Source organism: Rhinoraja longicauda, chromosome 2 (assembly GCF_053455715.1).
Source record: "Rhinoraja longicauda isolate Sanriku21f chromosome 2, sRhiLon1.1, whole genome shotgun sequence".
Classification (NCBI taxonomy): Eukaryota; Metazoa; Chordata; class Chondrichthyes; order Rajiformes; family Arhynchobatidae; genus Rhinoraja; species Rhinoraja longicauda.
The window spans coordinates 12,306,184-12,320,347 of NC_135954.1; the positions used below are offsets into that span (position 1 = coordinate 12,306,184).

General features: G+C 48.0%; 1 protein-coding gene across 2 annotated transcripts in view; it reads right to left on the reverse strand.

Moving 5' to 3' along the window:
* The window catches only part of LOC144602190 (dyslexia-associated protein KIAA0319-like), an 88,922-nt gene that overhangs the window by 11,121 nt on the left and 63,637 nt on the right, over positions 1 to 14,164 (reverse strand). For both annotated transcript variants that reach the window (XM_078414943.1, XM_078414933.1), the window contains exons 13-16: positions 13,912 to 14,057; positions 12,665 to 12,816; positions 8,900 to 9,038; positions 3,871 to 4,030 (exon numbers count right to left, since the gene is read on the reverse strand). In XM_078414943.1, coding sequence (XP_078271069.1) covers positions 3,871 to 4,030; positions 8,900 to 9,038; positions 12,665 to 12,816; positions 13,912 to 14,057 — 597 coding nt within the window. The remainder of the gene's footprint in view (positions 1 to 3,870; positions 4,031 to 8,899; positions 9,039 to 12,664; positions 12,817 to 13,911; positions 14,058 to 14,164) is intronic.

The following is a 14,164-nucleotide window of genomic DNA, read 5'->3' on the forward strand; positions in this document are numbered from 1 at the left end:
ACCTCTCATACCACGATGACTTATAATCATGGAGTGATACAGCATTGAACAGCTCAGATGATACAGCGTAGAAACAGGCCCTTCAGCCCAACTTGCCCAAACCAGCCAACATGTCCCAACTACACTAGTCCCACCTGCCTGCGTTTGGTCCATATCACTCCAAACCTGTCCTATCTGTGACTTCTCCTGCACTCCCACCACTGGGGCTGCCCCATTTGTTGGTGAAAAGTGTTTGACTTTGGCGTTGTCTGCATCTTGGCAGTCAGCTACATTAATCACAATCAACCTGGGATTATAACAGATAACAGTATAACAGAGCTTTATTTGTCATTCGGTACCGAGGTACCGAACGAAACTACATAGCAGTCATACAAAAAAAGAACACAAGACACATAACCCCAACACAAACGTCCATCACAGTGACTCCAAACACCCCCTCACTGTGATGGAGGCAACAAAACTTCCACTCTCTTCCCCACGCCCACGGACAGACAGCTCGTCCCCGACCGACCCACACAGTCCCCGCAAGGGGGTGGAAGTCCCCGCGGCCGAATCGCACCGGGTGCTGAAACGTCTCGCGGCCGAGCCGGGCGATGAAAGGTCCCGCGACTAAGCCTTGCGCAGCTAAGTCCCGTGGCCGAGCCGCACCGGGCGATGTTAAGTCCCGCGGCCGAGCCGCACCAGCGATGAAAAGTCCCGCGGCCGAGCTGCACCGGGCGATGTAAAGTCCCACGGCCGAGCCGCACCGGGCGATGTTAGGCCCCGCAGCCGAGCTGCACCGGGCACTGTCAAGTCCAGCGGCCGAGCCGCACCAGCGATGTAAAGTCCCGCGGCCAAGCCGCACCGGGCGATGAAAAGTCCCGCGGCTGAGCCGCACCAGCGATGTAAAGTCCCGCGGCCAAGCCGCACCGGGCGATGAAAAGTCCCGCGGCCGAGCCGCACCGGGCGATGAAAAGTCCCGCGGCTGAGCCGCACCAGCGATGTAAAGTCCAGCGGCCAAGCCGCACCGGGCGATGAAAAGTCCCGCGGCTGAGCCGCACCAGCGATGTAAAGTCCTGCGGCCAAGCCGCACCGGGCGATGAAAAGTCCCGCGGCTGAGCCGCACCAGCGATGTAAAGTCCCGCGGCCAAGCCGCACCGGGCGATGAAAAGTCCCGCGGCCGAGCCGCACCGGGCGATGTTAGGCCCCGCAGCCGAGCTGCACCGGGCACTGTCAAGTCCAGCGGCCGAGCCGCACCAGCGATGTAAAGTCCCGCGGCCAAGCCGCACCAGGCGATGAAAAGTCCCGCGGCTGAGCCGCACCAGCGATGTAAAGTCCCGCGGCCAAGCCGCACCGGGCGATGAAAAGTCCCGCGGCCGAGCCGCACCGGGCGATGAACAGTCCCGCGGCTGAGCCGCACCAGCGATGTAAAGTCCTGCGGCCAAGCCGCACCGGGCGATGAAAAGTCCCGTGGCTGAGCCGCACCAGCGATGTAAAGTCCCGCGGCCAAGCCGCACCGGGCGATGAAAAGTCCCGCGGCCGAGCCGCACCGGGCACTGTTAAGTCCAGCGGCCAAGCCGCACCGGGCGATGTAAAGTCCAGCGGCCGAGCCGCACCGGGCGATGAAAAGTCCCGCGGCCGAGCCGCACCGGGCGATGAAAAGTCCAGCGGCCGAGCCGCACCGGGCACTGTTAAGTCCAGCGGCCAAGCCGCACCGGGCGATGTAAAGTCCAGCGGCCAAGCCGCACCGGGCACTGTTAAGTCCAGCGGCCGAGCCGCACCGGGCGATGTTAGGCCCCGCAGCCGAGCCGCACCCCGCGCCGTGAGGAAGAGAAAAGCTTCCCCCACCCCCCCCCCACCACCCCCCCACCCACACCACCACCCCCCACACATACACAACCAAAAAAAATACAAAAACCATCCCAACACCGACACACAACAAAAAAAAAGGAAAAAAGACGAACAGACTGCTAGCGAGCCGCAGCCGTTAGGCGCCGCCACTTCCGCTCATAGACTTCCATCCATAAACCGCTGGTATCTCCAATACAGAAAATCAGGTGCAAATAAAAAAGGCAAATAAAAAAGCCAACTGCCGTGCTACATACAAAGCTTATAAGATATAGAGAATAAAACACAATCATTGCTTGCAGCAAATCATAGTCACCCTGCTTCATTTTGAAACCAAAATGTGTTCAATAATCCAAACAAAAGACTAGCTGACAACCCACACTGCCTCAGAAAGGGAATGTACCTGATGAAATTTATTTTTAAGGCGGAGATTGGCAGGTTCTTGATAAGTACGGGTGTCAAGGGTTATGGAGAGAAGGCAGGAGAATGGGGTTAAGAGGGAGAGATAGATCATCCATGGTTGAATGGCGGAGGGGGATTGATGGGTCGAATGAACTAATTCTGCTCCTAGACCTTATGAACTGATGAAATAAAGTGCATCTCTTGCGTGACAGATATTGTGCTAATGGCTCCAGTGATCCAGTGCTAAATCACACCGTAGCATCTTTATAACCTGAATTTGCTTTAAAAAATGTTGAAAATACCTTGTTTTCAGGATTACATTCATCAGGGGCCGATTGCAAGTGTAAGAGTTAACTGTTCTGGTTAACACTAAAATCTTTAGTTCTCCGTTCACCAAATATAAAGTGGGTCACAAAGTAAAGGCCTTCTACGCCCGCACCTCCAGACTCAGGAACAGCTTCATCCCCAGGGCCATAGCTGCTATGAACCGGTCCTGCTGAGCCGGATGGTCACATCGCACAGTGATCCGGCACAGATCTACTTGCACTTTATTCCGTTTTAAAACTGTTTCTAATTTGTTTCATTGGGTTGTTTAAATTAATACTGACTAGCTAATTAAATTATTGCATCGTATGGGAGGCGCATTCCCAATCTCGTTGTACCCCAGTACAATGACAATAAAGATATATTGTATTGTATTGTATTGTATTGTAAAGTAGGAAGAAAACTTGGTGTCTTTACCTACACTTGCGTCTGTACCATTACATTATCGAGACAAATTCAATTTCCCACTAAGATGACCGACAACCCAGGACCACGGAAACAAGTCTGAAGAAGGGTCTTGACCCAAAACGCCAACTGCTCCTTTTCTCCAGAGATGCCGACTGACCCGCTGAATTACTCCAGCATTTTGCGTCCATCAATGGAAACAAGTACCAGCTCTGCCAGTCTGCCCACAGTCTGGAAATAAAGGGCCTGTCCCACTTAGGCGATTTTAAGGTGACTGCCGGCGACTAGGCTGTCGCTGAACGTGAGGAGTCTTCAATGAATCGTAATGGATCTCGGCACGTCGCGGAAATATTTTCCAGATAGAAATTTCTCTCCGACAGCTGGCTTGTCGCCAGGTATCGTAGCTTATTGTGGGCGCTGTCGCATGCTGTCCCCAGGTTTGCTAGGTTGTCGCAGATACATTTAGAAGCACGTAATATTAAATTAAGAAAAGGCATTTGAAGATACCAGAAGATAGTTTTGTTTAACCAATTTATTTACCGTCAGGACATTTGACAGGAAGATTGGAGGCGGCAGTTTGACGGTCAGGTAAGCGTGGGAGATTTTGCGATGTTTCCGAAGACGGTGTAATCTCTTAGTCGGGTGCTAGTTTCACATAAAAAGTAACTTGTATGGACCTGACTCGGCATTGTCGTGGTCATTGTCGTGGTCATTGTCGTGGTCATTGTCGTGGTCATTGTCGTAGGGTAAAAGAACATTTCGGCGATCTGCTACGACTTTGACAGTCGCCTGCAGTCGCCTAAAAAATCGCCTAAGTGTGACAGGATCTTAAAGAATGAAACATCCACCAAGTATACGCTCGATATGTTTTCAGAAACTTTCAGCCAACTCCCAAAGGCCTGGTTCACTGACCTGGAATCAGAATGCGCCTGAATCTTCTGGACTTTGATGTCTTCATCTTGGACGCCCAGTATCACGGCCAGTTGCCGCACCAGCGTTTCCTTCTGTTGCTCAGTCAGTCTGCTCACTTCGATATGGAGAACCAACTCCACCAAGTCATCCATCCTGGAATCTACAGATCAGACACCAGGTTTAGCTTCCACACAAAGGAACTAGAGATCAAAACGTAGAGACACTAGGAACTACAGATGCTGATATCTTGAGCAAAACACAAATCACTGGAGTTACTCAGCGGGTCAGGCAGCATCTAGGGAGGGAGTGGACAGGCGATGGTTTGATTCGGGTCCGGACTCTTCTGCCTGACCCGCTGAGTTCCTCCAGCAAGAGGTCAAAATGTGTTGTTCACCATGAAACATGGCAGCTTATTTAAACTTTAGAGATACAGCGTGGAAACAGGCCCTTCGTCCCAACGAGCCTGCGCCAATCAGCGATCACCCCCGTACACTAAGACTCGTCCTACACATTAGGGACAAGTTACAATTCTAACGAAGCTAATTAACCGACAAACCTGTACACCTTTGGAGTGTGGGAGGAAACCGGAGCACCCGGATTTAGAATTAATTTGAATTAACAGAATTAAGTTTTCTTTAAACTTACCTGTAGAATACTGTATATTCACTCTTCAACCTTCTACTCTTCACCGCAACATTTCAGAACTCTGTGCAAATCTAATTCAACTTCATATTATTCAGTATTATTGAAGAATTACCCACTTGCCAAGGACCATGTTCTCAGGATATTAACAATAGGCAATAGGTGCAGGAGGAGGCCGTTCGGCCCTTCGAGCCAGCACCGCCATTCAATGTGATCATGGCTGACCATTCTCAATCAGTACCCCGTTCCTGCCTTCTCCCCATACCCCCTGACTCCGCTAACCTTAAGAGCTCTATCTAGCTCTCTTTTGAATGCATTCAGAAAATTGGCCTCCACTGCCTTCTGAGGCAGAGAATTCCACAGATTTACAACTCTCTGACTGAAAAAGTTTTTCCACATCTCAGTTCTAAAAGACCTACGCCTTATTCTTAAACTGTGGCCCCTGGTTCTGGACTCCCCCAACATTGGGAACATGTTTCCTGCCTCTAACGTGTCCAACCCCTTAATAATCTTATACGTTTCGATAAGATCCCCTCTCATCCTTCTAAATTCCAGTGTATACAAGCCTAGTCGCTCCAGTCTTTCAACATATGACAGTGCCACATTACCAAACTAACACCGCCTCAGTCGGGCCCACTCAAAGAGCGATACGATACGATACGATACGATACGATACGATACGATACGATACGATACGATACGATACGATACGATACGATACGATAGAACTTTATTTATCCCGGGAGGGAAATTGATGTGCCAACAGTCATTCGGATTCACTGCTCATGAATACATCTGCAGACAATCTTTGGCTTGACTCGACTTGACAAGGAATTAAGGTGAATTAAAAAAATTCCTTTCTGCACCGAATCTTTCAAATTTGGGAGTATAACCTATTCGTTTAAAAAATAGATGGATGGAATGGCAAATTTATTCCGTGTTTCTAAAGCATAACACAAAACTCATTGTACATCCTATCTTTGTCCCGACCCTTCCCCTGACATCAGTCTGAAGAAGGGTCTCAACCCGAAACGTCACCCATTCCTTCTCTCCAGAGATGCTGCCTGACCCGCTGAGTTACTCCAGCATTTTGTGTCTACTTTTCATTATATAAGGGGTAGGCCATTTAGAACGGAGATGAGGAAGAACTTTTTCAGTCAGAGGGTGGTGAAGGTGTGGAATTCTCTGCCTCAGAAGGCAGTGGAGGCCAGTTCGTTGGATGCTTTCAAGAGAGAGCTGGATAGAGCTCTTGAGGATAGCGGAGTGAGGGGGTATGGGGAGAAGGCAGGAACGGGGTACTGATTGAGTGATCAGCCATGATCGCATTGAATGGCGGTGCTGGCTCGAAGGGCTGAATGGCCTACTCCTGCACCTATTGTCTATTGTCTATTGTCTATTGTCTATCTCCACACTTCCACATTAATTGTAATTGATTTTATTAGCCAAGTATGAAAACAAAACAAGTATGTAAATCATACGAGGATTTTGAGTTGCCATACAGTCATACCAAAAAAGCAACAAATCATGCAACCACATATAAATTTAACATAAACATCCATCACAGCAGTTCCTCCACATTCCTCACTGTGATGGACGGCAATAAAGTCTTATCTTCTTTCCTCCTTTTTCTCCCGCGGTCGGGGGAGTCGAACCACCCACAGTCGGGGCGATTTAAGTTCCTGCGGCCAGTGATCGAAGCTCCCATGATCAATAGACACTAGGTGCAGGAGTGGGGCATTCGGCCCTTCGAGCCAGCACCGCCATTCAATGTGATCATGGCTGATCATTTTCAATCAGTACCCCGTTCCTGCCTTCTCCCCATACCCCCTGACTCCGCTATCCTGAAGAGCTCTCTCTAGCTCTCTCTTGAATGCATTCAGAGAACTGGCCTCCACTGCCTTCTGAGGCAGTGAATTCCACAGATTCACAACTCTCTGACTGAAAAAGGTTTTCCTCATCTCCGTTCTAAATGCCCTACCCCTTATTCTTAAACTGTGGCCCCTGGTTCTGGACTCCCCCAACATTGGGAACATGTTTCCTGCCTCTAACGTGTCCAACCCCTTAATAATTTCATATGTTTCGATAAGATCCCCTCTCATCCTTCTAAATTCCAGTGCATACAAGCCTAGTCGCTCCAGTCTTTCAACATATGACAGTCCCGCCATTCCGGGAATTAACCTAGTAAACCTACGCTGCACGCCCTCAATAGCAAGAATATCCTTCCTCAAATTTGGAGACCAAAACTGCACACAGTATTCCAGGTGTGGTCTCACTAGGGCCCTGTACAACTGCAGAAGGACCTCTTTGCTCCTATACTCAACTCCTCTTGTTATTCCATTGGCTTTCTTCACTGCCTGCTGTACTCCCTGCGATCGGGGCGGTCGAAACACCTGCGGCTTGGAGTTCCTGAAACCGGTCCCTAACCAGGGACCGCGAGCTCCACAAAATTAAAGTTCGCAGGCTCCCGCGGTTCGAGCCTCCGAGGACGATCCCTGGCAAAGGGACCGCCAGCTCGGAGATGTTAAATCCGCAGGCTCCCGCGGTTGGAGCTCCCAAAGTCGATCCCCAGCAAGAGGCCGCCAACTCCACGATGTTAGGCCGCAGTGCAGACGGAGATACGATAAGGAAAAAGTCGCATCTCCGTCGAGAAAAGTGATTAAAAAAAAAATTCCCTCACCCCCCACATAATACAAAACTAAAGATGCACTAAAACAACATTTAACTACAGACTAAAAAAAACAGATAGGGACAAGACAGGCAGTTGGCGAGACAGCCATTGTACGGCACCATCCGTATGGAGATAGTCAATAGTCAATAGTCAATAGTCGTTTATTTGTCACATACACATAAATGTGTAGTGAAATGATCACCTTAGCAGGAGAACACAGAGATTTACTGGAATTTTCAAATATATATTTTCCAATGGAAGCAGTTCCACAAAGTTTATTCTAAATGGCCCGGTTTTCATGTTACAAACACATTTATGTAATTTCTTTTGTCTATGACCCCATAACGTTGGACTGCGTGGTGGTGCAGTGGTATTGCTGCTTACAGCGCCAGAGTCCTGGGTTCGATCCTGACTGCGGGTGCTGTCTGTACGGAGTTTGTACGTTCTCCCCGTGACCACGTGGGATTCCCCCCGTGTGCTCCAGTTTCCTCCCACACTCCAAAGGCGTACAGGTTTGTAGGTTAATTGGCTTCGGTAAAGATTGCCTTCATAACAAGAGGAGTTGAGTATAGGAGCAAAAATGTCCTTCTGCAGTTGTACAGGGCCCTAGTGAGACTGCACCTGGAGTACTGTGTGCAGTTTTGGCCTCCAAATTTGAGGAAGGATATTCTTGCTATTGAGGGCGTGTAGCGTAGGTTTACTAGGTTAATTCCCGGAATGGCGGGACTGTCGTATGTTGAAAGACTGGAGCGACTAGGCTTGTATACACTGGAATTTAGAAGGATGAGAGGGGATCTTATCGAAACGTATAAGATTATTAAGGGGTTGAACACGTTAGAGGCAGGAAACATGTTCCCAATGTTGGGGGAGTCCAGTACCAGGGGCCACAGTTTAAGAGTAAGGGGTAGGCCATTTAGAACGGAGATGAGGAAAACCTTTTTCAGTCAGAGTGTTGTAAATCTGTGGAATTCTCTGCCTCAGAAGGCAGTGGAGGCCAATTCTCTGAATGCATTCAAGAGAGAGCTAGATAGAACTCTTAAGGATAGCGGAGTCAGGGGGAGAAGGCAGGAACGGGGTACTGATTGAGAATGATCAGCCATGATCACATTGAATGGCGGTGCTGGCTCGAAGGGCCGAATGGCCTCCTCCTGCACCTATTGTCCCTAGTGTAGGATAGTGCTAGTGTGCGGGGATTGCTGATCAGCGCGGAATTGGTGGGCTGAAGGGCCTGTTTCCGCAATGTATCTCTAAACTAAACTAAACTGAACTTAAGTTTCTTGTAAAACATTTAATAGGTGTCACTGGACAGTGACATGGGGGGATACAGATTAACAACTTTAGTTCAGGGCTTATGTACAAGTTACTATGTAGAGGACAATTTTTTAGTTTAGTTTAGTTTAGAGATACAGCACGGAAACAGGCCCTTCGACCCACCGAGTCCACGCCGACCCGCGATCCCTACACACACTAGGGACAAATTACCAAGCCATTTAACCTACAAACCTGTATTTCTTTGGAGTGTGGGAGGAAACCGGAGCACCCGGAGAAAACCCACGCAGGTCATGGGGAGAACGAACAAACTCCATACAGACAAGCACCCATGGTCAGGATCGAACCCGGGTCTCTGGGGCTGTAAGGCAGCCACTCTAAGGCTGTGTTCCACAATGTTTAGATGGCATTTGAGAAATAGCCCGCAGGAACTCCGCGGGGGCATCTTACCAGGCCTCACTTTAACGAGGATGCTGTCTGTATCCGACTTGCCCTTTGCATCAGTGACTGTCAGGTGAAAAATGTATTTCCCTTCCACGAGATTGGCCAACTGCAGCATTGCATCATGGTCCGAACCACGCATCACTTCCTGTAACAGAGGGACATTGTCACTCGTCACCGTTAACTTTCTAAAGCAACGGAAAAAAAGGGGGCCGAGAAGCCTTCCCCACTTCTCTACATCGGCGAGACCAAGCGCAGGTTCAGCGATCGTTTCGGTGAACACCTCCGCTCAGTCCGTCTTAACCAACCTGATCTCCCGGTGGCTCCACATTTCAACTCCCCCTCCCATTCCCAATCTGACCTTTCAGATCTGAGCCTCCTCCATTGCCAGAGTGAGGCCCAGCGCAAATTGGAGGAACAGCACCTCATATTTCGCTTGGGTAGTTTACACCCCAGTGGTATGAACATTGACTTCTCTCATTTCAGATAGTCTCTGCTTCCCTTCTCTATCCCCCCCCCCCCCCCTTCCCAGTTCTCCCACCAGTCTTCCTGTCTCCAACTCCATCCTATCTTTGTCCCGTCCCCTCCCCTGACATCAGTCTGAAGAAGGGTCTTGACCCGAGACGTCACCCATTCCTTCTCTCCAGAAACGCTGCATGACCCGCTGCGTTACTCCAGCATTTTGTGTCTACCCACAATCAAAACTACAACTTCACTTCAACAAGAGTGCTGTCTGTATCCAACTTGGCCTTGTGATGTTTGAAAAGGTACACGTCCAGATTCAGGGACAGTTTCTTCCCAGCTGTTATCAGGCAACTAAACCATCCTACCAACAAATAGAGAGACTTAGACTTGAGCTACTACCTACCTCATTGAAGACCCTCAGAGTATCTTTGATCAGACTTTACTGGACTTTTTCCGGCACTAAACATCATTCACATTATTCACTTCATCATGTATTTGTACCCTGCGGATAGCTCGATTGTAATCACGTTTTGTCTTTCTGCTGACTGGTTAGCACGCAACAAAATGTTTTCACTGTACCTCAGCACATGTGACAATAAACTAAACTCAACTCAAACTCAAAAAAGGTCCTGAAAGAATTTGAAATGCCGAGGCCCACCTGACATTGGGGGGTTTTCAATGACGCAGTCCTAAACTGTACCTTACCTGAAACTAAATGTATGCATGATCATAAATGTGTTAATAGGGAAATTAACCCCTCAGCCTCCTGCGCTCTAAGGACTAAAGTCCTAGCCTGCCATCCTCTCCCTATAGCTCAGACCCTCAGGTCCTGGCAACATCCACGTAAATCTTCTCTGCAATCTTGAGAAAAAGGATGGGTGATATTTCGAGTGGGAACCTTTCTTCAGACTCAGACTGAGAGGGGTTATAGACCAAGTGCAGGCAAGTGGGGCTAGGGTAGCTGGGACATTGTTGGCCGATGTGGGCGAGTTGGACCAAAGGGCCTGTTTCCACACTGTATCAATCTATGACTCTATCCCAAAACATCGCCCTGCTGAGTTACTCCGTAGGAAAATAACTGCAGGTGCTGGTACAAATCGAAGGTATCACAAAATGCTGGAGTAACTCAGCAGGCCAGGCAGCATCTAGGAGAGAGGGAATGGGTGACGTTTCGGGTCGAGACCCTTCTTCGGACTGATGAAGGGTCTCGACCCGAAACCGTCACCCATTCCCTCTCTCCTAGATGCTGCCTGACCTGCTGAGTTACTCCAGCAGTTTGTGATACCTTTGCTGAGTTACTCCAGCACTTTGTGTCTATCTTCAGTAAACACCAGCATCTGCAGTTCCTTTCTATATATTTTCACTGCACTCTTTCCAGTTTAGCATCATCCTTCCTATAGCAGGGTGAGCGAAAGTGAACCATCGTCTTGTACAACTGTAACATAACATCTCAACCTCCTTACTCAATACTCTTGACTAATGAAGGCTAATGTACTGAAAGCCACCCTATCTACCTGTGACACCACTTTTAAGGAACTATGCACCTGCACTCCTAGATCTCTCTGCTCTACAACACTCCCCCATGGCCCTGCCATTCACTGTGAAGGTCCTGCCCTGGTTTGACTTCCCAAATTGCAACACCTCACACTTACTGCTGCAGTTGTACAGGGCATTGGTGAGACCGCACCTGGAGTACTGTGTGCAGTTTTGGTCTCCAAATTTGAGGAAGGATATTCTTGCTATTGAGGGCGTGCAGCGTAGGTTTACTAGGTTAATTCCCGGAATGGCGGGACAGTATTGAGTACAGTTTTGGTCTCCTAATCTGAGGAAAGACATTCTTGCCATAGAGGGAGTACAGAGAAGGTTCACCAGATTGATTCCTGGGATGGCAGAACTTTCATATGAAGAAAGACTGGATAGACTCGGCTTGTACTCGCTGGAATTTAGAAGATTGAGGGGGGATCTTATAGAAACTTACAAAATTCTTAAGGGGTTGGACAGGCTAGATGCAGGAAGATTGTTCCCGATGTTGGGGAAGTCCAGAACAAGGGGTCACAGTTTAAGGATAAGGGGAAAAGTCTTTTAGGAACGAGATGAGAACGTTTTTATTCACACAGAGTGGTGAATCTGTGGAATTCTCTGCCACAGAAGGTAGTTGAGGCCAGTTCATTGGCTATATTTAAGAGGGAGTTAGATGTGGCCCTTGTGGCTAAAGGGATCAGGGAGTATGGAGAGAAGGCAGGTACGGGATACTGAGTTGGATGATCAGCCATGATCATATTGAATGGCAGTGCGGGCTCGAAGGGCCGAATGGCCTACTCCTACACCTATTTTCTATGTTTCTATGTTTCTATGTTACCTGTAAAGGAGAAAATTCCAGTCAGCACGGATTCATGCAAAAGGAACATTAGGAACAATCCCATCATCTATTCCTTTCTCATGTGACCAGGTTGACTTTGATGATATAATACAATGAACTGGCCCAGAAGGAACATGTTTCAACGACATTATTTTCTTCAAAGATATTATTTTCTTCAAAGACATTTCTTTCCCTTTCGTTGCTGCTGAGAGTACTCCAAGGCTAAACTGTGTAAAGTTTAGGAAGAGATAGATAGATTCTTGATTAGTACGGGTGTCAGGGGTTATGGGGAGAAGGCAGGAGAATGGGGTTAGGAGGGAGAGATAGATCAGACAGTATTGAACGGCGGAGCAGACTTGATGGGCCGAATGGCCGAATTCTGCTCCTATCACTTAAGACCTTATGAACTGCAGATCCTGGCTTACACCAAAGAGAGACACAAAATGCTGGAATAACAGCAGGACAGGCATCATCTCTGGATCGAAAGATGGGTAATGTTTTGGGTCGAGACTCTTCTTCAGACTCAGAACCTCAGACGTCATACTCAACAGACAATAGACAATAGGTGCAGGAGGAGGCCATTCAGCCCTTCGAGCCAGCACCGCCATTCAATGTGATCATGTCTGATCATTCTCAATCAGTACCCCATTCCTGCCTTCTCCCCATACCCCCTGACTCCGCTATCCTTAAGAGCTCTATCTAGCTCTCTCTTGAATGCATTCAGAGAATTGGCCTCCACTGCCTTCTGAGGCAGACTTCAGGCACCCCTTTTGCAGACTTCAGTCTGAAGAAGGGTCTCGACCCAAAACGTCACCCATTCCTTCTATGCAGAGATTCTGCCTGTCCCGCTGAGTTACCCCAGCATTTTGTGCCTACAAACTACGCAAAGAATAAGTGATTAGTTATACAGGCGCGGACAGCGGCTGAACTAGCGTAAGTTTCATACTCACACCTGCCGCCGGACTCTGCCCATCTCTGGTCCAAAGGTAGGATACAATGGCTTGGTCGTCAGTAGATCTGGAACCATCAAGAGTGATGGAGTTGTTGGGCAATGACAGAACATGGTTACCCCCACCATTGGCCACAGGACAACCGTTAACCTCTTAAAAACAAAGTCAAAATACAGCTTATTACTGAGTGGGATATTATTTCACAGCAGAGTCAATCCTTTCTAGTTTTCATAATCCAAAGACGTAGGTTAATTGACTGGGTAAATGTAAAAATTGTCCCTAGTGTGTGTAGGATAGTGTTAATGTGTGGGGATCGCTGGGCGGCGCGGACTCGGTGGGCTGAAGGGCCTGTTTCCACGCTGTATCTCTAAATCTAAAATAAAATATTTAAAAATCCATGTTTATTCTTTTTTGGTGCAAAATACTATTCCAAAGATGATTCCATTAGATCAAGTTCTCTCCTGGGATAAATACATTTCTATCGTATCGTATTCCAAAGATGTACAGGTTTGTTGGCTAATTGGGTTTGGTAAAATTATAAATTGTCCCTAGTGCGCAGAATAGACCTAGTGTATGGAGATCGCTGGTCGGCAGGTATTCGGTGACTGAAGGGCCTGTTTCCACGCTACGTCTCTAAATTAATCCCAGGAATCCTAATCCCAGGAATGAGTAGGTTAACCTAGGAAGAGTGTTTATCGGCACTGGGCCTGTACTCACTGGAGTTTAGAAGAATTAGGGGGGACCTCATTGAAACGTACAGAATAGTGAAAGACTTGGATAGAGTGGATGTGGAGAGGATGTTTCCACTAGTGGGAGAGTCTAGGACTAGAGGTCATAGCCTCAGAATTAAAGGACGTTTTTTTCAGGAAGGAGATGAGGAGAAATTTCTTTAGTCAGAGGATGGTGAATCTGTGGATTTTTTTGACACAGAAGACTGTGGAGGCCAAGTCAGTGGATATTTTTAAGGCAGAGATGGATAGATTCTTCATTAGTACATGTTATGGGGAGAAGGCAGGAGAATGAGATGGAGAAGGGAGAGACAGATCAGCCATGATTAAATGGTAGAGTAGATTTGATGGACCGAATGGCTTAATTCTACACCTATCACATGACCTTACGACTAAACTATTAACCGCATTAAAATCACCCGTTACATGCCGAAGAATCGAACAATAAATAGGGTACGTTAGCTTGGCGCACTAAATTAATGGAAGCTTGCCAAGTTACAAAATTATGTGGCCACTGACCTTCTTTGACACTGATTGCCAGAATCTTTGAGCTGTTCAGACCCTGTTGGTCAGTGACGGTCAGTCTAAGCTGATAGAATCCAACCTGGAGTCCCAAAACTGTGGCTACTGCCTTGTCCTTTCCTTCAATTTTCACATTGGAACCACTGGGGAAAAAGAGAGGTTGCATTGATAAGGCACCTTTCACAGCCTCAAAGTGATTCAATGGCTACTTTTAGAAGGATGAGAGGGGATCTTATCGAAACGTATAAGA